This window comes from Triturus cristatus, chromosome 5_2 (genome assembly GCF_964204655.1).
Source record: "Triturus cristatus chromosome 5_2, aTriCri1.1, whole genome shotgun sequence".
NCBI classification, from domain to species: Eukaryota; Metazoa; Chordata; class Amphibia; order Caudata; family Salamandridae; genus Triturus; species Triturus cristatus.
In genome coordinates, this window is record NC_140588.1 from 776,937,245 (window position 1) to 776,963,750 (window position 26,506).

Below are 26,506 nucleotides of genomic sequence, written 5' to 3' on the forward strand. Positions count from 1 at the left end.
CCGAGGTACGGATTTCCAACTTCGGTGGAAACAGATAGAGGAACTCACTTCCATAGTTAACTCATGAAATTGTTGTGTGCTGCTTTAAACATAGACCAGAGATTACATTGCAGCTACAGGCCTGAGGCATCTGGTCTGGTGGAACAGGTGAAAGGCATGATCAAAATGAGAGTGGCTAAGGTTTGTTTATCTACTGCATTGAAGTGGCCAGATGCTTTGCCTCTTGTGATAATGAGCCTACGTAGCACTCCTGATAGGAGAACAGGGCTATCTCCTCATGAAATACTGACAGGGAGAGCTATGAGATTGCCTATGGTGCCAGCTACATCATTGATTAATATCACTGATGATATGGTGTTGGACTATTGTAGGGGACTGGCTGATGTGGTTAATTCTGTGTCCCACCAGGTCGAGGCTACGACTGCATCCACCTCGAGAGACCTGCTGCGTGATCTAAACCGGAGACTGGTTTCTTGTACGCAAGCATATGCGTAAGAGCTGTCTGGATGCCCGCTAGAGAGGACCATATCAAGTTATATTGGTCACAAGTGCAGCAGTGAAGTGTGGAGGCCTGCCGCATTGGATTCACGCTTCGCACACCCGCATAGTTCCAGAGTCTGTGGAGGAATCACCTATTCCTCAAGTTGCTCAAAGAACAACTGAGTCTGAAGACTTACAGAGAGAACCAGAGCAGGGAGAAGGAGAACTGCCTGTGGAGGAGCAGACTACAGAGCCTGAGATTGACGACATCGTGGATGTACCTTCTGACCCAGACCCGAGTGAATGGCTTGGCATAGAAGGAACAGACAAAGAGGAAGAGCAGAGAACAGATGCCAGATAAGAAAAGTGTCCAGAAAGAAAAGAAAGGCTAAATATAAGACTTACATATGACAAAATCTTGCTCTGATTCCTGAAATGTCTGAATTTGAACAAAGTGAACAAGAAGATAATCCAGATGATCTAAGACGTTAAAGCAGAAAAAAAACACCGTCTCAGAAGTACGCATCTCCTGAGTGGACATATTTGGTTGCAGATGCAAAGCCCGAGGAATTCCGGGAGACTTGGAACTAGAACAGTGAGCTACAGAGGGGACACCCTCTCGATTGATATTCAGTTGCTAGTCCCAGGAGTTGAAGCCTTTGGAACCCTGACACTGCAAGTTCCGAATCCACCCAGATTGAGTGGGCTGCGATTTTTGATCCTTAATCAAGTTGTTTTCCCTTCTTTTGGTCGACAGCTCACTGGCTTGGAATTGGGAGAAATTTGTGCTGAAATCCTGAAAATGGTTCTCCAAATACTCGGCTCTAACCTCTTTAGAGATGAAGCTTGAACTGTGATCAAAGAACTCATTAGGCCTTAGAAAGAAGATAACCTAGTCCCGAGTGAAACAAGATTTAAAATTAGGGTCCTTCGAATAGAGAGAAGAATTCAGAATTAGGGCTGACTACTTCTCTACAATAGGCTTAGTATTGATGGACTAAATCCGACAAAATTCGAGTGAGAAATTAAATAAGGACATTGTGATTTGAGATTAAAGGTACAGAAAAGAAAAACAGAGACTTTCAACGTTTCTTTGGTGTGTCAAAAGCAACAGTGGAAACATGGCTTCCGAAACCTCTGGACGAAAACAAAAATGTATTATTGGAACTCTTATAGTCATAGTGCTGCTTGTCATAATTATGGTGATTGTCACATCTTTGAGTGGGTCTTCCACTTATGAAAAGAATGGGGAACAACCTACCCTTACCCCACACAGTTCAAATACAGATATAGAAGAAGGTCCATCCATGAAAGATAAGGAAATGATCAAGGAAGCTAGCCGTAGATTGCATGTGGATTTGTCGATGGGTGATTTCACTCTGAATGCATATGCACGTTTATGTAGACACAAGGGAAGCGAAATATTGTTATGTGTGCATGCAATTACCAGCTTCAGTTGAAGAAGGCATACGATACCATCACTTGCCGGTGACATATGGCATTACATGCAGGGGATTATTAAGTATGTTTTATAGTAAATCCCACTTTGAGTATTATTTTTCGAATTATGATGTGGTACTCTCTGAAGTTCCAGTCTTAAAATACATGAACAAATATGATTATTACATGTCTAAGTACTTTGTGACTACTATCACTTTAGATACGTCCTATGCACATAGACATAATTTGACCTGCATGTTAACTGACATTTAAAAGAAATTTGTGGATCAGATAGAAGACCGACATAGGCAAACTTTGTTTCGACCAGATCCAAAGCATAAGGTACTGCCATGCACCAAAGAAGAATTAGATTACGAAGTGAATGGAAGTTCAGGACCCATAGCTTTAGACTTTCAGCAGAAAGGAAAGTTGTGCATTAGACATCCGTCCACATATTACGATAAGATATTCGTGGGTGAAAGAGATTGTGAACACATTTTCCTGATTGAAGAGTCCATAAGAAATGCACTATTGGATAAATTGACTATAGTGCCTAATGTTTAATTTGTATGTGGTAAGAATGCTTCCATAAAATTGCCCAAGAATTGGTATGGGACATGTTACGTAGCCAAAGTATTTCCCAAGATATTCAATGTAGAGGATTTATGGCCTTTAGAAGGAAAAGGAGCTCACAGCGGAAAACATGGTGTAAGTGCTGGAGAAATCATTGGTGATGTTTTTGGAGCTATGATACCTAGTCTAGGTGTGGTTTTGAATGATGTAACAATTCGAAAGCTGGCAACAATAGTGGATAAACTTTCCATGAATACAGCACAAATCCTCATATTAGTGGATAGTGAGATGGTCCCGATAAGGGCTATGGTTCTTCAAAATCATCTTGCTTTAAACGTCCTACTAGCAAAAGCTGGAAGAGTCTGTAAACTTTTGAGAGTCCAACAGTGCGGCACTTATATTGCTGACAATAGTCGGGATGTAAGGAAATATATTGCCAATATTTCAGTTATCCATCAAGAATTGCATAATTTGGCTGCTGACGGACTCTGTGATCACATTGGAAAGGGTTTCTGACAAATTGGCAGTTGGTTTGGCAGTTTGGGACAGGGAATTATGGGTTACATCTTGAAACCCATCATCATAACTGTCATTTGTATAATTGAATTATTGGGAGTTATCAAAGCATGCAAATGTCATAGGGCCAGACACCAGAAGGATATCTTGAGAAAACGAGAACAGCAAATGGAAAGACTGCAGGACAGTCATTACCAGCACCTTAGGGGTTAGACTAGAGAGATTTAGACACGGACAGCAAGCTACATCTTCTGTTTTGGTCGATCTTTTCTACAAGGAGGAAATTCTGAAAAAAATAGTAATTTGGTGTTATGACACTAGTCATAAGAGGGGGGGACTGATAGAGCTCTTTCAGCACCCTATTTTGTATGGGTGCATTATTTTCATGGTTGTCATGCACCTATATACAAGTATATTGTTTGCCGTGTTTTATGATGATGAACACATATCCAGTAGACTCATTTACACATTCATTGTAGTGCAATGTCTTAATATGATCATGTATGTATCATCATGCTTGCATATACAGAGAGCAGGACAGTTTATAACCATATAATGTAACCGTTTCTTGTTTAAGTTGCCCGACTTCCTAGGCCCAAGACTGTACTTGTTTTTGCACCTCCTTGGCTTCTCGAGAAATAAATAATGAAATGCATGTTGTTTTCAAGAAATAGCAGTGTTCTCATCCTGCTACAGGTATCGGAATGCCAACTTATTATTTTCAGATTGGATAAGATACAAGGAATGCTTTGAAGACAGTTAGAAGCGAGAAGGGAGGATGTCTTCCGTGTCTGGCTGATCTGGGAACCAAGGTCAACTTGTTGAACAAAGGAATACTAATTAAAAGTGCATGAACCTCCCAGCATAGAAAAAGTTGCTGTGTAAAATGTTACCAGGATGAAGCAAAGGATAGAATTCTATATTGTATGATGTGCAGGGACAGAGACCCCAGACTTCGGCTAGCTTTCGGAGAAAAGGAGCATCTTAGAACTCGCTCCTAGCCTTAAGCATTTTAACCCATTTGACATGAGTACTTCTCAGGAAGTCAACACGTGCTGACACCTTTGGGAATAGATGGAAGGGTATTAGAGAGCATCTCCTATTAGTATAGTGTAGGGACAGATTTGTTTTATTCCTAATGAGAAGAGATTTGAACTCTGCTTTTATTCTGAGTTGTATCCTGATCCTTTAATTCACCATTATATTCTTGTTATGCCGAATTACCGAATTACTGTTTTGAATTTTCTATATCTATACATGCTATACATGCTAATCTTACGATGTGTATACATATTATTCTTCTTGGCATTATAATAAATTGACAAACCTAAAGTCGGGGTCTGTGGTATTTTCAGGTATGACATTGCCATCCTGTTATGAAGTATTTTTCCCCTCTACTACTTTTAGTAGGTAAATAAAAGATCCTGAGTGCTAATTGTAGGAGGAAGACAGGGGTGCATGCAATTTTGCGTAATCACCTGTGTATATAACTCATGTACTTACACCCCTCTCTTTCCATTGCATTACAATATTCAAATAAACGTCTTCTTTAAAACTTGTTTTGTTTTAATGTAGGGCCTTTTTATTGACCATTCTCCTTTAAAGTCCTGCAAGGTTTTCCTGGGGGGGGGGGGGGGGGGGGGGGGGATTTTCACCACCTGCAGCTCCCCTGGTTACAGTGCCACTCTTCGCTCTCTGTAGCCGTGTTGGAAAGCTGCAATGTCACGAAGGGTGGTAACTATAGTAGTCAAATCGATTTCTGTAAACTGACCTATACGATGCTACACCCTGACTATTGGCTTTGCCATTTTGTTGCGAAATGAGGCGGTTCCAAGCTTAGAAAACGAGAGCGTCGTGGTAGGCTGAGATCGGGGACTGGGTGGCGGAAGAGCTGCAGTTGAGTGAGTCGAAAGGCGGGTGTTTTCGGTTTGGTAGGCGGGGTTCGTGCTCTGGAGCGCTCGGAAGGGTCGAGCTCGGTCGCTCTGGCGGAGGGGCGGGACCGAGCACTGGGCCGGGCTCAGCGAGTGACGTCCAAGAGCCGGGCCTCTAGCTTGTTTGGAGCCTGTGGCCGGACGACTCCTCCCCGCCGCTCAGACACCTTCGTTTTCGGCTTCCTGACACCGCGAGGGTTGAGGGGCTGCCTGCCTCAGACATGACGCTCTGAGCCCGCTGCAGTGAGCACAGGAGGGGGAGCGCCCCTGCCTCGTCTAACGCTGCCTGGCCGCACGGAAGGGGGCACCGGAGGGACCTGAACGTCCCTGCCACAGGCCGGAGAGGCTGTGGGAGCAGGCCCAGCCCGAGGTCGAAGAAGCCGGGGAGCGCAGGCCCGAGGCCCGGCACCGTAGGCCTGTGTCGCTCGGCGGAGCATGGGCCTGGAGTGACCGCGCTGTCGAGGAGCTGAGGGCCGAAGAAACACACCGCCGCCATGGCGCACTCCCCTGTGGCAGTGCAGGTGCCCGGGATGCAGGTGAGCCCCTGGCCCGGAAGAGGTTACGTGCCGGCCGCTGAACCCAACATCCACCTGTCGGAGAAGTCGCAGACAAGGAAGCGAGAAGGCAGGGGTTCACTAGTAGTGCATAGGTGTGGGCAAGGGCTCAAAGTGTACTCGCTGGCACGAGTGGAGAGAGCAAGCGACAGTAAATCACGCAGGGGCCGAGGCTGTGCAGAAAAGGAAGCGAGTGCCTGTACACCTAGAGTGAGGTGTTTGGGGATGTCGGTATTGATCTGGAGTACTTGGGCGAGGTGCCTAGGGTGTGAGGAGGGAGTCCGGGGGGAGTAACTGCGAAGACAGTTTGCTGTGTTTATAGAGCACAAGAGGGTGATGTGGTAGAAGGCTGTGCCCAGAGAAGCTCGGGGGGAACCTAGGTGGATCTGCAGAGGGCGTGGCCTCAGTACTGGGAACGTTTATGGCCTGAGTGGTCAGTGTACATTTTTATCAACGTACAGTAAGAACACAATCCCAAGGTACAACCCGTTTTGCTGGGAGGTTGACCGATGTGAGGGTAGCGGGCACTGGCCATGCCCCTTACGTGCGCATTGCTGACATTTAGAGAGGTCACCGCTGCACGTAGTGGCAAGGGCTCATTGCCCGCATTGCTTCAGACGCTTGCACAATTCAAGGCTTTTCTGCACATGCAGTATGTGGCACGGAATTCTGAAAGAGGGGCGTGCATGCCACTGACAGCTACCAGGCACCCTATTTATGGAACATAATTACATAGCTTATTCCTTGAGTCTGTCTTCGTTGTCGTTGCTGGTTACGAAATGGTCTGTATCATCACTCGCACAATACACCAACTTTTGAGGAAGCGCTTTACTTCGTTGTAATTTGCTGCCTCATATATATATTTTTTTCCATACATGCTAGTAAAGTGGAACGTTGTTTGAAGTTGAGTTTGTCATAACCATGTGTAAATAGACGATATCGTTGTTATACTAGTTGCCTATATTAGCGGGTCTGACTGATCAATATAGAGGTTGACTATAGTGCTATCCCAGGGGTTTTTGTAGTGACAACGTGAATATTGTATGCTGTAATTCAAAACATTCTGAAGATATTGCGTATTTTGCGCCATGTTTATGACTTGTAATAGCTTTAAGCTTAAAATTCATTCGAGCGTTGGAAATGCATAATGACATTGAGAAAATGAATTTAATTCTTTTGGTCTAGTTAGTCAACATAGGTTTTTCATTTATCTCATTGTGGAACGGGAACTCCAAGCCTCATTTATTTTCAGTACCTAAACGTAGGTGATTTTTAGTTTTTGTTTGTTTAATAAAGTGTCAGTAAAATGTTTAAAGCCATTCTGTATCGACAGACTGTCACGAACACATTACTCAGAGGATCCCTTTTTTATTTAAGGGGGAGGGAGGGCTGTTCTCCAAAAGCAGTTAATGTGATAATAAAGGTTCGTCATAAGTCGAGAGAACGGTTTCGGAGACTGTCATAAAGTCACATGACTAAAATCCTGTCTGTAATTCCATTTTTTGGAACTGGACATTACATTTTTACATTAAATCGCCGATGGCAAAGAACTTACATTGATAAGGGGACTTCCTTATTAGATTTTATATATGGCTACATACGTAATGCAGGGCAATAGGGCTTGGAAAAGTCTCAACCGGTGTGGAGAGTGGCCCAGAAGACATCAGAGGGGAAAACAGTGCCCGGCTGCCAGTTTAAAACAACATCCAGGGCTCTAAATCAGGAAGACTTAGTTTAAGCACCAGAATATTGACATTTGTAACTTCATTGGCTCACATTTCTGGAACTATTTTTGGTTTTACTTTTTATTTCTAAAAGTCTCCCGAAAGGGTATAAGCGATGCAAGAATTATTATAGGTCAGATACATTTGAACTAGATGTTAGTTTTGCGGTGAATCGTGTTGTATTGCTGAGCTGTGGTAACATAGCAATAATGCCTGGCAGCAGTGGCATTAAAGTTGCTGGAAAAGATTAGAACCGGCTTTCAGAGTTGTCAGTGGTAAATTATTTATCTTTAATGTATACAATGCTGTTATTTTGCTGCGTAAACGTTTTGCAATAGATCTATTCCATTCTTTAGTACTGTGTACCGCACCATGCGTTTTGCGATTGGCGTGCACGATATGTGTTCGTTGCTTATTTTCATTCCGATTTCTGTTACTTGCATGTTTTCAGAAACTGACTTTCTTAGCAATTTGAACAGCTGTCACACTGGGCAGGATATTTAGCTTTTTCCAGAGTGTATCAGTTTTGCACCTCCTGTTTGTGGTAAATTCATGAATACTTGGGACTTGAATTTCTTTTTCTTTTTTTGTGAGGTTTTTTCACATCTGCAGGGAGGATAAGGTATGAACCATACATTGGCGTTAATTACCACCAGTATTTGAATATAGTAAAAATGTTTTGTATCACTTGACTCTTTTATTGGCTTGCTGCTTTACCAACAGCACTTAAATGTTGATAATGTTCAAAATGTAGGTGATGTGGCCAAGAGAGACTGTAAAACTTGAGGCACTAAAGAAATATTGTGAAAAGTAAATACCTCCATTAACTGTGACAGTGATTGGTGTTGCACACCAAGCGAACATGAACTAGGCCGTAAGCCACCCCCCTTCTTTCAGTTCTATGTTGTTTTTAAGGTCTGACGTGACAGCACACCTGTGTACCAGGCATATTGTTACCAGTTCTTTAATATATACATATTGCCACCAGTTTTTTAATATATCAATAAATAGTTTATTGTATGATTACCTAAAATGTTTACAATGCCATCAGAATGGCAACACACAGATTGTTTTAATAAAACACATTCAAATAATGCACAAAAGTGGCTGTGTTCGTGAAACATGAGGTGGCCAAAAAGGAGATAGTGTGTCCAGTTCCAAAGTGCCACATGCCATGGGTCAGGATAAAAGAAAAAACTTTGAGAAGATAAAAACTAAAAAGATACGAAGTGTTTCTTATGCTTGCAGACAGTTGAATAAAAAAAGCCTCAAGAAGTTGATCAAAGAACATGGTAGGCAAGAGTCCAAATAGTCAAGAAGTCTTTTAGGGCCTTTACATGGAAAAAAGATTTGCCGGTGTCTGATATCCATACTCCAACGTAATTATATTTGTATGCCGTACTTATACTTAAAGGGTCCGACTGCCATTCCAGCTGATGTTTCTAGGCTCTTTGGCCAAAAACCAGGACTGTCGTTTTTGCAGTATTTGGAAGCAGGGAGTTCTTGGTGTTCTACGAAAGTAGGGTACCTAAGGCCTTCTTTATCCCAATTCTTGTATGAGTTATCCTCGTACTGAATGATGGGCAATTTGGTGTGGCCTAGATTAGGTGGAAAGATAATTCCTTTCAATATCTCCACACCTGATTTTGAACCAGCCTAGATGGCATTCTGCCACCCCTCTTCTGAAAACACTTCACTGGCTCCCGGTCGCCCAACGCTGTACCTTCAAAGTCAGTTGCATGATCTTTAAAGCGCTCCACTGCAAAAGCCCTACCTTCATCACAAAACTCATTATAAAGTATGCCCTGTCCCGTAGCCTTCGCTCGGCCCAACAATGCCTTTTACAAACTCCATCCTTTAAACGTAAACGCTCGGGCGGATGCAGATTTGGCACTTTGGCACCTCGTCTGTGGAATGCCCTCCCTCCCCCTTGAGATCCGGCTATGCCCCAACCTCATATTATTCAGGAAATCCCTAAAGACCTGGCTTTACCAACAAGCATACTACTAATTCCGCAGGCTTCCAACTCTGACTGTTCTCTGTCTCTACAGCGCCAGGAAACCAACCGGTGTCAGTGCGCTATACAAACCATTATTAACATAACATAGTCCATTGTTGAGGCATTCAGCCTGAACCCCGTCTGATAGCATGGGATGATGTTATCATTAATCAAGCTCATGTAAGAGTACCTTCACAAAGGCCTAACCATCTACATCCAGCAGGGCTATTAGCCTGTAATTTTCAGGTGAGGTGTTGGCTCACTTTTTATGAACTGAATGCAGAATGTAGCCTTTCCATGATTCCGGAATGGCAGACAGCACATTGGTTAAAAAGCTTGTGCATATAAGGTGCCCATAATGTCAGATCTTCCTTGAAAATACTCACAAGTAGGCAGTCTGGGCACGGGGCTCTATCCTTCGTGATTGACTCGAGGATACTTAATGTCCCCTTTTAGGTGACTGCAATTGGGTTGTCCTGCAGACCCTCTAGGGCATTAGCAAGTGAGTTTTTTTTGCCATGGTGACCATTGATTTAATGGGGTGTACTTAAAGGTTTGATATGTCGACAACCCATTTTTCAGCTGGGACGGCTTGCACCTTTCTTGTTGTTTTGCTTGCCGAGCTTTTAACGTAGCCCTGGTTTGCTTGGTGCTAGCACTGAGAATGTGTTTCAACTTTTCCTCTAGGTGTTTCTGCTTTTATGCCCAAGCTAACTTTTTGTTTTTTTTCCTTGCATCTTTTAGCATGATTTCCATATTTTGTCCCCCCCCCCTCCCCCAGCCTGTGTTGTAGCTCTGCGAAGTGGCACGTCAGTTTGCTCTCGTTAAACTCTTTGCTCAGAAAATGTGGAGAGGGCAGGGGAGACTTCTCCCGCATGGCGGAGGAGCATCACCCTACTGCTTTTAAGCAATGAACTGTAAAGGCCAGTGACATTCAACATCTCAGCGCAACACTGAACAAGTTACGATCTTGGTTTCACTCTAATCACTTAAAGCTTAACCCCATGAAATAATTCTACTCTCCCACAAAAGCAACCACCTACCATTCCACGAATGGCTCAGCAACCTGAATGCTTTAAATAGCTCTTTTATTCTGTCCAACTTCGCAAAGTCCCATGGCTTCTTCCTGGACAACATGTCCACGAAAGAGCACATCAAAAATTCGGTAAAAGGAGTGCTTTACACACTAAGATACCTCAAGAAAATTAAGCCATTCATTCCCTCAGATGATTTCAAGATTGTGGTGCAATCTCTGGTCCTTCCAAAACTGGACTATGGTAATGCCATTCTGACTGGGACACCAAAAACTCACCTCCCCCCCCCCCCCCCACTCCTTAGATTATTTTTGAACATGGCAGCCCGGCTCCTTACAGATGTTAAACTGTTTGAACACATCACTCCTCAGGGATGTGACATTTAATAAAATATCTACTTGTCCATGGGGCAGGTTGCTTCATAAATCTACTTGTCCTGTAACAAAATCCACTTGTCCCTTTGGTGCCTTGTAGTGAGGCGAAAAAGTATGACGGGAATCTCATTATATAAGAGCTCTGATATAGCCTCTCTGATTATTCCAGGGCTCATACCATAACAGTGTTTGAATACTTGCAATCCCCTTATGTTGCCACGTTTCCGCAGATCTACACACTGGGGCTGAAGGTACTGGTAAGCAATAGTTCCAGGGTTAGAATGCCCTTTTGAGTCTGTGCAAACCTACTAACTTGCAGGTTTTCAGGGTTTTCAACAACTCTTCTCTAATCTTTTCCCATACTCAGAAATGTTGGAAATGTACTCCTGACATAGGCAGACGTAAACCTTCTTCCAGAGTTGGGGGGAAAAAAGTAGTTGGAGGGAAAGTGAACTTGCAAACACTCAGATTTTCGCATGAGCATATCTACACATGCATATTTGCTTATGCTAAATTGCAGTTCACAAATATTTTCTAGGAGTAACATTTCTTGTCGTACTTCTGTAAATTCTTGGTAATTCACGAAAGCTGTAGAGCTGCACTTAATGCAAGAAGAAATACATTGGGTACACTTTTGAGACTTCCTTTAATAATTGGGCCCCTAATTTGGTCTGCCATTAACCATGACCTTCTGCGTCTATTAAAATTCTGTCTCTCTCTTTGTATCGGCTGACTTCACTGTGATTGACATCATTCTGCGCTTTCACAAGGAGCATATCAGCACACAACGTAGTTTTGTTCAGTGGCAGTAACTACTGTGGCAGTGTGTGCTTTTTAAGACCAAAAACTATTTTTTCTTTTGCTGATGTTTGTAATAATGGTGAGGGCCTGGCAGCTCCCACACCAATAAGGTTTTACAAAAACCATGCCAAAACAAGTCGCGCATTGACAAAACCAAAAGGCTGACCACCAATTTCAGACCCACTGACTTTGCCAATGCTTGTTTATTTTTGTTTCACATAATTTTATTGAAACTGGTTAAACTGATTTTCTATTATGATTATTTTAAGGAAATACTAGAATACATCATGTTTTAGTAAATGATGCTGCACAGAAACGGTACCTAGAATTTTACAGTTTAGGGAAATGTTTTTTGTGTGGACGTTTCATTTTGAAAGCAAAGAATCCTCAATCTTGCTTTCAAGCTTCTGCAAATATTTGCATCTATTCGGAGAGCATTCTGGGAGCATTATACATAGCCTCATATTGCTAAACTTCGAAAACGTGCGTAACATATTTTTTATACTGAAACCGCTGTCAGTAGTGCAGTCAGAGCTTACAACATTTACTTAGAGCGCTCACCCTAATAATAAAGGCTTTCAATTAATGAACCATAAATACAAGTTTGAACAGCATTAACATTTGGACAAAAATATTACCTTAACTGCAGACAGTGCCCTTCCCTGGGCAGACTGGGACATTGACTACTCTGAGGAGTAATCCTTTTGCACCTCATGCTATTAGCTGTCTGGAGTTTCATTCTGCCCACTAGGAAGGGCTTCCATCGGAATGCACGAGGGACTGTTTTGCATCTGAAAAGTACACTCTTATCATCACAGTTTGTTGCAATCACTTTTTTCCCTCCTATTCTATACAGAAATCAAATTTGTTTTTGCCATCCCACCCCACCCAAGCCGTGGCAAACCCAGTCATCTGGTTTGAACATGCTAATCGGCATTTGTGCTTGCAGCACATGCAAGCAGAATTTGTGTAGGTCTGTAGTTACATGCATTGACATCATGAGACCAGAGCTTTTGGGCTTGTCAGTGTATGTTATCTCGAGCCAAAGCAGGTTTTCCAAGAAGCTGCATGGTCAGATCTTTTCATGCTCTCCAATCTCTAAACTGTTGACTCCGGCTGCAGAAAGGGGGCTGTGGTGCACTGCTGGAAGACCACAGTAATCGTTATTGATAATCTCCATCTTCCCCTTCTATGCCACGTTGCTTTCAACCTCCCTTCTGATTGCAAGGTTTTGATTTTAATGTTGAACCTTGCTTTTTTGGTTTCCGTGGCGACTACCCATACCTCTATTTATACTTTTTTTGAGGTCTTGCCTGACCTAGCGCATGCGTTGGTCTGTTGAATTTTTGAGAGGGCTCCAAAAAGTGCTACCAGGCGAGCCTAGAGCTACAGTGCATGTGCGCGGGAGCCGCGCTTGACCGCGATCACTTTTGCGGCCGCTTTGGTGTTTGATCGCGGTCACTTTCACGGCCGCTTGGCATAGCCAATATGTCTCGCTTTTGGGACCTTAGTTATGCAACTGTTGTATGGCTCAACACTTATAAGGTCCCAAAGGCGAGACCTATTGGCTATGCCAATGTTTGTTTGTTGTTGCAGTTTTGTATAGCGTGAGCTTGACCCGAAGGTATCAGAGCCCTTTACATGAGCACCAGTTGCATTACAGACGTACACATTCATTTTTATGGACAGGAAGATTCAGTGATTTTGCCTAGAATCGCAGGATGTTTGAGCCTCCGGCCAGACTCGAACCTGGTTCCCCAGCTTCGAAGTTGGTTTCCCTAGCCATTCAGCCACACCCTCTTCCTACACATACTGTGTGTAATGCTTCTTGGGTGTTCATGCACATTAACTCATCTCTTCCCCTATCCGTGAGTTGTTTCTTTTTCCTCCAGGGATCCACTGGTTTGAAAATGTCACGGTGTGTCCTTTGACCTTCTTGGAGAAGTTACTTCACTTTTATGCATTGGATGTGGAAATATTTTCTTCTACAATCCCCACCTACGTCTTTTAAAGTAATACAAATGTGTGAGTACCTTTTTCCATCCCTGCTGACTTCTGCAGGGCATGGTCTACTTCCCTGCGTTCTTTTCACAGCTGTACCCTTACTCAATTTGCTATGAACTATGTGTGGTTGAAGAACTCAATGGCTGGGCTAGCCTCTTACACAACTTTCTTCTCTAATGCCTACCGTTGTGGGGAAGCACGATCTAACTCGTTAGTGGATGCAAGGTTGCTTTGCCCATCATTTACAGGAAGTTTATAAAAATATAGTTGTGGCATATTAAAAGGAAGTGCACCAATCCGGAGGTACCGTGGGAGAAATTTAAACTCCGTACATAGAACTCATGATGCCTCACATTGAATATTGTGTTTATTTTTTAAAGGTCTCTTCCATTGCAAAATATTTTCATAGCAACCTTTTATCTTAGTCAGCAACTTGAAAGGAGCCTTTGAGGCCCCCCCTCCCAAGACAGTCTTTCAGTCGCTGTTCCTTCCTAGGTTGCAGCAAGACAGTTTGTTTCAATTGGGCCCACTACTTGAGATGTAAATGTACCTTTTTACACAGTTTTATGGCTTTGCAGTCTCAAAATGTGACAGATTAGACTGCAATATCCTGGGGAGGGGGGCTCTGCCCATACCTGCCTGCTTTTATCTCTGCTTTTTTATAAATATGGGACATGGGCACTGGGGCTTGAAATGGTGGCAACATTATTTCCCTTTATGTTGTGGCCTGCCAATCGGATCGCTCGACACAAAGGGGAGAACGTTTTGTGAGCATTTATGATGGTGCGCCATAGTTATCAAAACAAAAAGAAGCTCTTCCTATGGAAAATCTGATCTATCTATAACTACACAGTGGTGACTGACACTGTGTAAACGTGTGTCTTTCACCAAAAACCTAAAAATTGGCCAGAACACATGCCATAACTGGCGCCTCCTGCCACATGGCTCTCTTAATAGCCTTGAAGATTTGAAAATGGTGGGTAGATAGAGATATGACATGTTATGTGCGTTGGTAAACCTAACTGGTACATTTAACTGATTTTGCATGTGAGCCATAACTCAGTTTTTAACAATTTCAATTGAAGTCAATTTTTAGGTCTCGCCTGGCGTTAGCAGCGCGCATGCGATTGCCTTTTGCGATCGAGTCAGCCAAAGCTAAACATGCACGCGTACGTACAGACAGTGGACCTCCCAACACCATCTTTGAGTTCTGCATACGCACGCGCATTTTGCTTTCCCTCCCTCCCAAGTTTGCGCAGCACCCCTTCACGCGGCGCTCACCAATCAATTACTCCCCGAAACCTGGGCTCCTGTTACCTGAGAGGGAGAGAGAGAGAGAGAGGGGGGTGGCTCGGTAGTCTGCGCTGCTCCCTGGCGGCGCTTTCCTGGATGCACGCTGATCTTCTTTGCCGGGTGTAGGGAAGCCCCGGTCGTCAGAAGGTACCGTGCGCTTCCTCGGGACTCAACGCAGCTTCGTCTGGACGAGCCTCCCTGTTGCCCAGCAACTTGCGACGCTGGGGCCAATCCCAGCGCAGCTTTACCTGTGACGTATGCGGGTGAAGGGTAACAATGCTGACAAGGCTCCCGATCCAGCGGCGGTGATTTTTCGTTGCACATTGCTTGGCTTCCTTTCTATACCGGGCCGGCGGCGGTGATTTCCCCCCCCTCTTTGGCAGCTGTAATAAGTCATCAAAAGCCCGACCAGACTCTGGAACCTTCTGTGATCGAAACGCCTGGCCTTTGTGGCAAAGGGAAGTGACCAAAGGACAGCAGCTCCAGGCCAGTGGAGGAAATGCGTGCTCTACCAAGGTTCCTCAACATATCACTTAGGCCCTTTTCATAAGGTCAGGGTATGACTGGTGTGGTAATAACACACTCTGTGCTGCGGCAGGGGTATTAGTAATTCCAGGCTGCATTTTTATCACTGGCTTACAAGTGATCCCCTATTCGCCCATTGTGCAACGGGGAGAAAGTCTGTGAAAACCAGTCCCCCCACTGATTTCCGCGCGTTATTCCTAAATTTCAGAAGCAATGGTGCAGATATTTCCAACCCCACCCATCCCCCCCCCCCCCCCCCCCCCCCCAGCGCCTTCAGACCCTCACGGGTGAGTAGTGCGCTCTATAAATCCCTGATTGATTGACAATTGCACCAGTGTAGACCTAGTGATGTGTCCCCGGAGTCATCCACAATATTCTCCCATCCAGCAGAACCGCAAGTCTGGTCCCTTGAGTTTGAGTGCAACAATGCAAGCTGCTGTTTGAACCCAGTTGGGTGTTATGGCAGAACGTGCTCGCGGGTCTTGGGTTCTTAAGTGGGGCACAGAGCCTGCCATGCACGGGTGCATCCTTTCTGGCATATGTCAGAATTTGTGCCACAATGTTCTATATTAATCAAATGCCTCTGGTACTTGGTGTTATGTGATTAAATTTCACTGCCCCCTCCTCTGGTCCTGGTGGGGAAAGGGGGTCTTTCACTGTGGTTTCCTTTATTATAACTTACTAGTGAACACTTCCTTTTCCTGCAGAATGTGCATTGGGGCGAAATGATGGGGTGCTGAACTAGATGTGTCTGCCATGTCTTTGTGAGTAGGGCAGTTTCGGAGAAAGGGTCTCTCCACCACCTGTCTGTCCTCCCAGGACACTCTTGGGAGACTCTTGGTCGTTTAACCTATGTGGCACCGGAATTAAAAGATGTGGTGAAAGGCGGAGGCAGAGCGGAGGTACGATGATCAGTGTGGCGGAAACAACTCAATGGAAATACGTCAAATTTAAGACACTGTAAGGTTTCAAACACTAATATAATGACCTCTGTGCTGGTTTCCTTGTGCTCCGCTAGAGTTGTAACTTCTTTAACAGTTATACTCAAAGCCAATGTTTGACTGTATTTCTTTTAACTGATAGTTATTATTCTGTGTTACACTTAGTGTTTATATGTAGTTGTGCACATTAAAGCGGGTTACAGGCTGTGTGCGCCTTATGAATGAATAAATGAAATGTGCTTCGCGAGAGAATAGCCCAGCTCTGCTCTTGGCCCCCACATGGTTTATTTTCGGCCTCCACACAGTTGATGTCACAGCCCTGAAGATGAACCGTTTCTGTGGCAAGTCGTCCATTCTAAAAAACCAGTTCCTCAACATAACATAATTTTTCAAGAAGAGCAGGAGAAGTGGTTTCATCAGGGGACAAAAGGAAAAAAAATAACCCTCGAATCTCAGTATTGGGTAGCATCAGGCCCCTCAAACCATTACAAACAAGCATTGAAAATGCAATAGGTCTCGCCTTTGATTAAGTTAAAGCCATTTGCTTTGCTATACAATACCATTAGCAAAGCAAATGGCTTTAACTCAAAGACGAGACCTATTGCATTTTCAATGCTTATTTTTTTAAAAATATGTTTAATTTCAACCTCCTTCTGTGCACGACCTTCAGCCATGCGCAGCAGGGGTTGACCGCAGGGATTTTCTTTCAGCTAGGTCTGCACCAAGCCCTGTTTACCATGACCTTTGGCTGTCACCAGCAAAAGTTGGCCATTAAACCATTAACCGGTGTTCTTAGATTCCGTAGCCAGTTTTGGACTACTTTCCATAACACTTGTTCAAAGAGACCCTTACCAAATATTTGAAATATTGAGTGGTCCGGATCTGGATCTTCAGGGTTTCAGCTTTAGGTAGTTCTTCATCCATTAATGTACACAGATGATAACTTTATTGATTTTGCTCACCTGAGCCAAAACCATATCAGTTTTAACTACTTTTTTCAGTGAATTTCATAGTTTTTTTTTAATGATGTACTTAATTTCAAACACCTGATGTGCATAGTATTTAGCGTTTGTAGCCAGGGTTACCCGCATTGTTCGACCTGCAGACAGGCCCTGTGTCTAGCAAGACTTGGGTGGCCAACCCCTGTTACACGTTGCCTTTGGATGTGCACAACCCGGGAGACATCCATTACAACGTGGGCATTGCATCGCAATGCCTTTACATCGCGGTCATTACAACGCAAGTCGTTACGACTTGCGCTGGATGGCGCTCTAACCTAAGGAATAGTATGGTTTACTATTCCAACACCTTCACTACTGTACGTAGAGTGGAGTTGGAATAGTAAATCGTGCTATTCCCAAGTCCAGCGCCCTCCAGCGTAAGTAGTTGTAACGACTTGCGTTGTAACGAACGCTATGTAAACTACAGCATTGTAAATATATGCGATGTAACCTCATACATTTGCCCAACCCATCACGGACAGCCACTCCCTGCTTAGAACTAGAATTCTTACAGTATTTTCAGATTCATCAGCATCCCAGCCAATTTAGTACTTGCCTCCATAGTGCTTGGCCAGAGATTGATACCAGTTATTTGGTACCTCGAGTAATCTGGATCTCCATTGTCAATGTTTCTGCTTAAGACCGTTCTTAATTCATCAATTTCTACTTGAAAATTCTACTAAAACAGAAGTGAATTTGTTGGTTTCCTGGTTGAGTGAAGTTTTTCACAATCCGGAGCAAAATACCTTTTAAATTCCTTAAAGATATGTGTAATTTCCTCCTCTTTTCTGAATTATTTGTAAGGTTTAAAGGCCAATTTGTATTCAGCTGCAAAATATCAGTCCTGATCTTAGGCAGAAATTACCCAAGGATTCTATTAGGTCAAGGTAATCTGATCTTCCTTTCTATGTCTGGTTGATCCAGGCGTAATGTGATCAACCTAAAAAAAGCAGTTTCAAGAGTACAATGGAGAGATGCTTTGGCTCTGTCCACATGTTGGTAGCCAGGAGTACATGTTTTTATTGGGCAGAAGTTGTTTGCTTCCACAGAAGTACATCCCCTGTGTGCATCTCTGATTATTTTGTTTTTCCAGCTTCCTGCGCCTACTGTAGCATGGCTGGCTGAGCTTGAACTTTTGGGGCACACACATGGCATTGTAATGCTGTTACAGTGGTTTACCTTAGATAACTAACTACTTTGTATTGTTTTTCTACGGCAGGAGGAGATTGGAGGATGGCAGTCATGTATTGCTGTCTTAGCGCCCTACCCTTCCTTCATTAACTTTAGACGTCTGAGTGGAATTTTGTGTTAGAGAGCAGAATGGGGATACCCAGGGCTACATTCATCTATATCAGGGGTCTCCAACCTTTTCTGTTTTGAGAGCTACTTCAGCTCAAGGAAAGTCCTGTCGAGCTACTAGCAAATTGTATCATTGTAAAATATTGACAGGACATGTAAACATTACACTATGACCACCCTAAGCAGGATTGTCATAGTGCCAACCAAGTATTCCAGGTGATGTTACCAGAAGAAATGCTAAGGAAACATTTATCAAGATTAAATGCCCCCACCTGACGGACAAAGTAACATTCAAATCTTCACATGCCTTGTGGCACAAAAGACATAACCACAGCAATAAGTCTCCTCAATTCAGCTTGACTTATCTTTCAAGTATCAACTTTGAATGTGTTTGGAATTGCAACTTTTTGTCTTCATCACCATATCAATTTCTGAAAATGCTCAGATTTTTCTATCACCACTTTCCATTTTGGGCAAATAAACTACATTTTCCTGAAGAAAACCTTTGTTTGAAACAAATGCCTTTAAAATGCACATTTTCATTTTTAGGAAATACAGGGCCCCCACACATCAGTTTGTTATTTCAATTGAACACTCACCTGTACAAATGCCTCACAGACTGCTTGGAATGCTCCGGTATTACAGTCATAAGCCATGGCACCATAGCACCGAGGACGACTGTATAATGCCAATAATGCCCACCAGTATACAATTGTGCTAAGGCTGGACACCATAAGGACCAGGATGGCCACCGTATTATTAGTCATGGCCAATATTATGCAAGGGGCAGCCACAATTATATCAGGGACACCTAAATATAGTGCAGTAATGCTGTTAATATGTCACTGATGGCTGCCAGTATACCATAACTAGACCAAGAATACCCCAAATAGTTCAGGATGGCCAAAATTATGTCATTGGCACTATTGTACCATGAAGTGACACAATTGTGCCACAGACAAAACCCTAGCATACCCATTTGGTAGTCCTTGACACCAGGTGTAGCTTACAGGAAGCAATAGTGTTTATAATGGACGCACACATAAATAAATGCAGATGAGGCTCTTAATTTTCCCTGCTCAGGATTATAGCTTTCCTCAGCCCTTGGCTGCTCATACACCCAACTGAAACATTTTCACTCTGACTCCTGCAGTCCCACACTTTAGTGGGTCAACACTGATTACTGCTTAGGCTACCACTCTTCATTTATAGCCCACTGTTCACACACATGGTGAAATTGATAAGGCAGGGGACTACCACATGGCCAATCACCTTGTGACTTAGTCCGAGACTGGCTAAAGATGACCATGTGGCAGACTCAGTAGGCAGACACAGTGTGTGTTTGATTGTTAAGATGAGTCCCTGCTGTAGTCTGGTTGGCTAAAGATCTTCAGATGAGCAGTGCTGCCTTTTTTAATATGCTTAGAGTCTCTGCATAGACTCTCTGAATGAGATACTGGAAATTACTTCACCTCTGAGAGCTACTTTGAGGGTACTGGCGAGCTACCAGTAGCTCCCGAGCTACTCGTTGGAGACCCCTGATCTATATGGATTTTTAGGTCTGGCTTGACAGGGCAGCTGTTTCCTAGCCTTGCATGATCAACAAAGTAAAGCTTTTAGCGTAGTGCTGAGAGAGGGGTTTAGGCTCCACCCAAGTGCTGTTTGCCCTGAGTACAGGATTCGATTATGCTCAAAATGTGTGCTTTCACTTAAGACTGCTTATATTCCACTTTTTGGCTTGTGGCAAAGATTCTACTCGATCCAGCAAGACTGAGTTGATTATAGTGGCAAGCCAATGCTCGTGGCTCTATGCCTGATCTGTTTATTATGAAATGCTATCCTAAAGGCACTACGCCTGGTGTCGTTATCGTGAAAAGCATATTTTATAGGCAGTAGGCATTTGTATGGATTGTTCCTCCTCTATTACTCTAGATAGGTATTTTGTTACATAGAATTTCACAGATTACCTTAGTACAGTGGTTCCCAAACTTTTGACTTCTGGGGACCCCCCACTTAATCATTATTGGAACCCGGGGACCCCAACTGAATCAATATTCGAATCCGGGGACCCCCCATGAGTCATTACTGCAAGTCGGGGACCCAGGCCTAAGCAATGTTGATGCTTTGAACCACAAAACAATACACAAAAATACAAAAAAAGCATTCATCAAACAAATACACACAACACATTTTATTTAATTAGATAACATAGAATTAAAGTAGAAATCAAAATGTAATTTTAATAGAATTGTTGGAGCTTTTCTAAATTCAATTGAGGCCGCTCATCATCCATACTATATTCAGTTTAATGCCCTTGCACTGCTCCTGCAAATCAATCTGAGGATGCCAATTTAATTTTTAGCCTCCAGTTTCAAATTCCTTCACATTTACAGTATGTTTTAAAATGTTCAATTGTACATTTAGCCTCTTTATATATCTACACTTTATTGATCTGTTATTATTATTTGATTTTCAAAGTAGTCGTGGACCCCCTGAGGAGGCTTCGGGGACCCCCAGGGGTCCCCGGACCCCAGTTTGGGAACCCATACCTTAGTAGGCAAAGCTTTTGGTGTTGGTTATATTGTTTGGCATGCCATATATAGGTTTGCTTTGTGAGTATCCTTGTTAGCCCCTCATAGGAGTGGTGGTCTTTTGCTTAGCCAACTTTATTTTTATATACCTTTCTAATTTTATGTCTGTGTGCCTGATGGTTGCTGTGTGTGAAATCTTGCTATCAGTACTGTAGGTCTGAGATGGTTATGGTCAGGGCCACTGCAATTATTCAACAGAGTTGACTAAATTATGTGGCAAAGAAAGGCAAATTCTACAGCACATTTTTTTTGATACTATTACCCCGTTATTTTGCAAATTCTACGCAAGGTAATGCTTAGTGGGAATGTTTTTAACAACCAAATACAGAAAAAAGCAACAAAGTAGAACCGTGACAATTCACAAAGGGTCTTCCACTGCACATGAACCCTCGTTGCCATGTCTTTAGTAACTTTTGACCCATTTGAGCTAGAAACGCATATACAGATGATGGATTTATGTGGCAAATCCATATTTATGCGAAAAAATCCGCGGAATCTCATAATTCCAGTGGCCCTGGTTATGGTGACAAGCCTGGAAACATTGTCCAATGCCATCGGCCTGGTCTGCTTATTAAGAAGCATTATACCAAAAGCATTTAGTCTAGCTTATTTATTAGGAAAAGCATTTGCGAAATCTAGTAAGTCTTTTTAACAGATGGTGGTTTTCGCATTGAGTTATAGGCTGCAGATGGGTATTTTGTTAATGTAATCTCGCAGTTTAATGTGGTAGGCAGGTTTTTGCGTTGGCCACCCACTCTAACGAGCATGAAGATTTCACTGTGATGATTCTTGTTGGGCCGTGTGGAGATCGGTTGCATATAATTTGTAATTCTCAAACTGCATTCATTATGGACACTTGAATAGGTGAATGTTGGGTAAGGTGTAAAGCCAGTTGCAAAGGTTTCCTCGGGAAAAGTCTTTCCAGGTTTCATAGGTTCGATCTGTTTATCTGTTTATTATGAAATATGACCAAGCCAGTAGGTCTGACCTGCTTATAGGCAGGTAATTTGGTTTCACAGTTTACCGTAGGAGACAAGGATTTTGGTGTTGGTTATCCTCTCAAACAATTGGTGGGGGATCGAAGATATGCACTACAATAATCCTTGTTCGATTCTATTTAGGAGAGAGAGAATTTTATTTTGATTCAATCTGTAACTTTGTATAAATTTTTACTTCTATGTTTGATGGTTGCATTATGTAAAGCTTTAGCTCAGCATAGTAGTCTTGAGTTGGTTATGCTGACAAGACAATAATAAAAGCTATATGCCTAACTATTGATTTTGAAAAGTTATGATAAAGGCATTCGACGTGGCCCCAGGCCAGACATATTGTGAAAAACATGTGTTAATGTCTATCTATAGGCGATTAAGAGTGGATTGTTATTACTTTGATTTAAAGCAGATTTTTTTGTTACATGGAATCTTAGATTACTTTGTAGGCAAAGTTTATGGTATTGATTACCCGCCTGACAAACCATGGGTACAGAATATTTGCACGGTTTTGACTTATGCATTTTTTACGTATTTGTTATAGTATGTGGCATACCTGATGGTTGCCTTGTGGGAAGACCTATGTATGACCAACTCAGTATTTCTGTGTTGGTTATGGTGACAAGCCAAGTATAAAGGTTATTAAAGGTCTGATTGTTTATAATGAAGTTACGATAAAGGCAGTAGGCCTGATGTATTGATTGTGTAAAACCTACATTTTGGAAACCATTCTATCCATCTTTAAACATCTTGATTATGAAAAGAATGTTTTGCTCAATAGGCATTTAAGGGTTGACTGTTAATACGCTGAATTAATGCCCCCAGACAGGTATTTTGTTGCATGGAATTTCACAGATTACTGTAGTAGACAAGGATTTTAGTGCTAACAAACAATGGGATTAGAAGATTTGCTCTGTCAATCTTTTAGGCCCTCTTGATCGAAATAGTATTTTATGTTGCCTACTGTAATTTTGTATACTATGTAAATTATATGACTATATACCTGATAGTTGCCTTGTGGGAAACCTTTATCTCAGTACAGGAGGCCTCACTCAGTTGGTTATATTCACAGGTTAGTACTAACGGCTAGAAACCTGATTGCTCACTAGGAGAAAAAATCCTGATGCCATAAGTCTGATCTGTTTATTGTGAAAAGTTAAAAGTGCAGTGGGCCTGACACATTGCTTGTGAAAAACATATGTTAAATTTAATAGACATTTAGGGTGTATTATTTCTCTGTTTTTTAAAATCCTCAAATGGGTATTCTGTCACTTGAAATGTTACAAATGATCTTTGCATGGATCAGTGTTGGTTATTCGCGCTCAGGCACCCTAGTGCTAGATTTGCATTGTATTCTTGCTACGATCTCTTCACAGCTGTCCGCCAGGATCTTGTAACAAAAAAAATTTAAAAAGACATCCATCCATATATAAATACATATAGGTACATAGAGTGCTCCTGGGTTCACTCTGTTCAGCCATTGGTCTGCCTGAGTATCATTTACAGTCTGCTTCCAAACAGGACCGTATACTGTATGGGGCAATGGTTCAATCCACATCAGCTATTGGCTCTCTTGTCCTGTGAATGACACCGTTTTCTAAACATGTGGCTATCCGCTTTTACCAGGATTGCGCTTCAGTGTCTGGGCTGGTTGGCCAGTCCTTTAGATTTCTATTTTCTACTTTTTTTTTTTTTTTGTTCCCCTTTCATTTCTTTGCTTATCCCCGTTTTATTTTAATGTTTCTTAGGTGGATACTACAGCTATCAAGGCAGTGCTAAAGAGTCCCTTGCTTGCCGCTCTTTTCATCTGCCGTGGTTGCATCCCACATGGTCACTTGTTCCAAACTAGGAGACCGCTATGGAATGCTGTTGAATGTAGTGTATAGTTTTTCACGTTGGTTGTAAACGTGGTGGCGAGACTAGAATTTTAAAACAACAAAAGACTGTTTAAAATACCTCTGCAAGACTGACGGAGCTATGTTTAGTTTTGTTATTGCATGCAAATTCCTGTTTTTAGACCGCAGCATATTTTCTTTTTTCTATTTATATTCTTTTAACTTATCTTGCATATATTGTTGAGTTTGTGTTTTATTGAGGTTATGTCAGAGGGTGAATGCAGGAATGAGTTGGATAGATGAATTGATGCAGGAGTGCAAAGATGAGTGATGAGTTACATGTATGATGATGTATTGAGTGGCTAAATCCATCAATGACACAACAGTATTTTCATTCATAAGCCAAACCTATTGGCATTAGCGTTGCTTATTTTTGGTACAAGGCTGAGAATTGAGTCGGTGGTTTCAAATAAAGCTCTGAGTCCTCTAGTTAAATTAATCTCTGGAAGTTAATATCATTCCTCTGAAGCGCCAAAGTTAACTCATTTCCATTATTTGGGCTATACTTATCTCGTGTTGACTGACTGCAAGGGTAGGTTTTTTATGTCTTAGAGGAATTTGCATGGCGATTTAGAGTCCAAAATCCGAGATAGTATTTGTGTGTTTTTTTTATTTATTTTTAATCTGAGCCCATATAGAGGGGTCCTTCAACAGGCATGCTAAAATTAAACATGATCAAATAATGATGTGTCTTACTGGCATCGGGAAAAAGCAAAAGGGGGAGTTAGTAGCACCATGGCAAGAGCCAGAGGACTTTTGTTTCATATTGTGCCCATATTATTCAAAGAGTTGAGACTTAAGAGCTGAATGGGTTCAATGCCTTTAGGTTAAAAGCTCCCAATACATTAATTAATTCATCAAATTGAGAGTAAGATGGATTAACTACTCGTATAGCAATCTAAAGAAATCATATGACTGGAGGAATAGAGAACAATACCTATGGCTTCTGCTTATTGGGTTTTAAATAACCCTGGCCATAGGTTTACGTAGAGCAGAGAATCATTTGTAATTATTTTTAATATTGATATTGTAGCTTCATCCCCTCTCGTCTCGCAGCTCATCTGCAGTAACACCATGGTCTGTAGTTATGGTCTAGTAGAAACAACCTATTTGCAACCAATATGTGGTGCTTCATTCATTGTAATGTACTACCTATGTCATGGCAAAGGATTGGCATTGGAACCAGCTTCTTGCTGTGCTCAAAATTGATGCCAGATCTCAAAATGACAAAAATAAATAGTTTGAGAGTACTTAAATAATTGTGCATGTACATTGGTGTCAGAAGTCTGTGTATTGCAGAAACAGAAGGGGTCGCTGGCATTTTCTGATTTGTGGCAGTGACATGAGCTGCAAGATTGTATTGCAGAAGAGAGTGGCAGGAAACCTCCGAGCCAGATAGACATTGAACTATTTTCAAAGCTAGGAATGCAACGTAATAAAATGAAGAAATTTTAAAAGCAAAAGTGAGAGACGATTATGAGAGTTTAGTGTGTCTCCCAGGCTTCATTGTGATCTCTGCAATGCATTGCGAGCCAGTTGCACTTTTTCATGCTTTCAAATGTCTGGGTAGTTTGCCCACTTGTGACCATTAAGACCTCTTATCTTGGTTCCCTGATGCGTAGTCCCCCGGTCTAGACTACTACCAAACTCTGACGCATCTCAATTGAACATGTTTTTAAAGTATTTTAGGCCAAGGTAAACTACAACAAGTTTGAAGTCATCTCAGTCAGATGGTTTTCGTTTGGGCTGCCTTCCAGTCCATTGTTTTGTCTTTTTTTGCCCACTGTGCCACCCTACAGTGAAATCGGAATTCTGCTAATTGATATTTGTCCTGGCTCTAATCCAGGACTGTCAGATCGGGTAACTTCCAGATGAGAACACAAGCATCCTCAAACCAGTTTTGGTCTACTCATCAGTGAGGTGCAGTTTGAGTCCTGTGGAACATTGAGCACTGGACCTAGTTTTGGCAAACCCTTTGCACTTAGGATGTCTCCTGCAACAAAAAGTGAGTTTAGGAATGCTTGAATTAATCTGTCGCTGGTGATTGCTTGGTGCTGCCTTCTAGTCCACCGTTTTTCGCCCACTGTGCCAGTCATGAAGTTTCTATTGTACTAATTTACATGTAGATCAATGAATATTTGAAGGTTTCCAGAAATCGTATTGAAAATGGTTCTGTGTGTGCACGGTTAGGAGATGCACTTGTCTGTCTACTGATAAGGGTCAGAGGCACTTGGATATATTGCTGCATGAGCCTCTGCAGATTTGAACAGCAATAAACGCAGACAGTGCAGATATTTAGAGGCTGTAATGCACTAATTAGTGTTCAGAGGTTTGCTGTTGGTATCATACGGGATGGGAAACAGTTGGAACAGCACGGCCTCAGCCATGTGTGTTACGACATCGCAAGTGTAACCACGCTTGCCATAACTGCTTATATGCCTTAACCAAGCATATGCGTGGTTAAGGCATATGAGTGGTTAAGGCGTATGTCCTGCCTAGTTGCTGGCTGCAGCCAGAGGGAAGAGCAGGAAGAGGAAAGATC

The 26,506-nt window shown here is 42.5% G+C and overlaps 1 protein-coding gene across 2 annotated transcripts in view; it reads left to right on the forward strand.

Annotated features, from left to right (window-relative positions):
* The first annotated feature begins 4,854 nt into the window (after positions 1–4,854).
* The window catches only part of STK26 (serine/threonine kinase 26), a 191,262-nt gene continuing 169,610 nt past the window's right edge, over positions 4,855–26,506 (forward strand). The window contains exon 1 of one of the 2 annotated variants that reach the window (XM_085607891.1): positions 4,855–5,476. In XM_085607891.1, coding sequence (XP_085464017.1) covers positions 5,435–5,476 — 42 coding nt within the window. In that variant the 5' untranslated portion in view covers positions 4,855–5,434. The remainder of the gene's footprint in view (positions 5,477–26,506) is intronic. The other variant, XM_085607890.1, reaches the window with a different exon arrangement.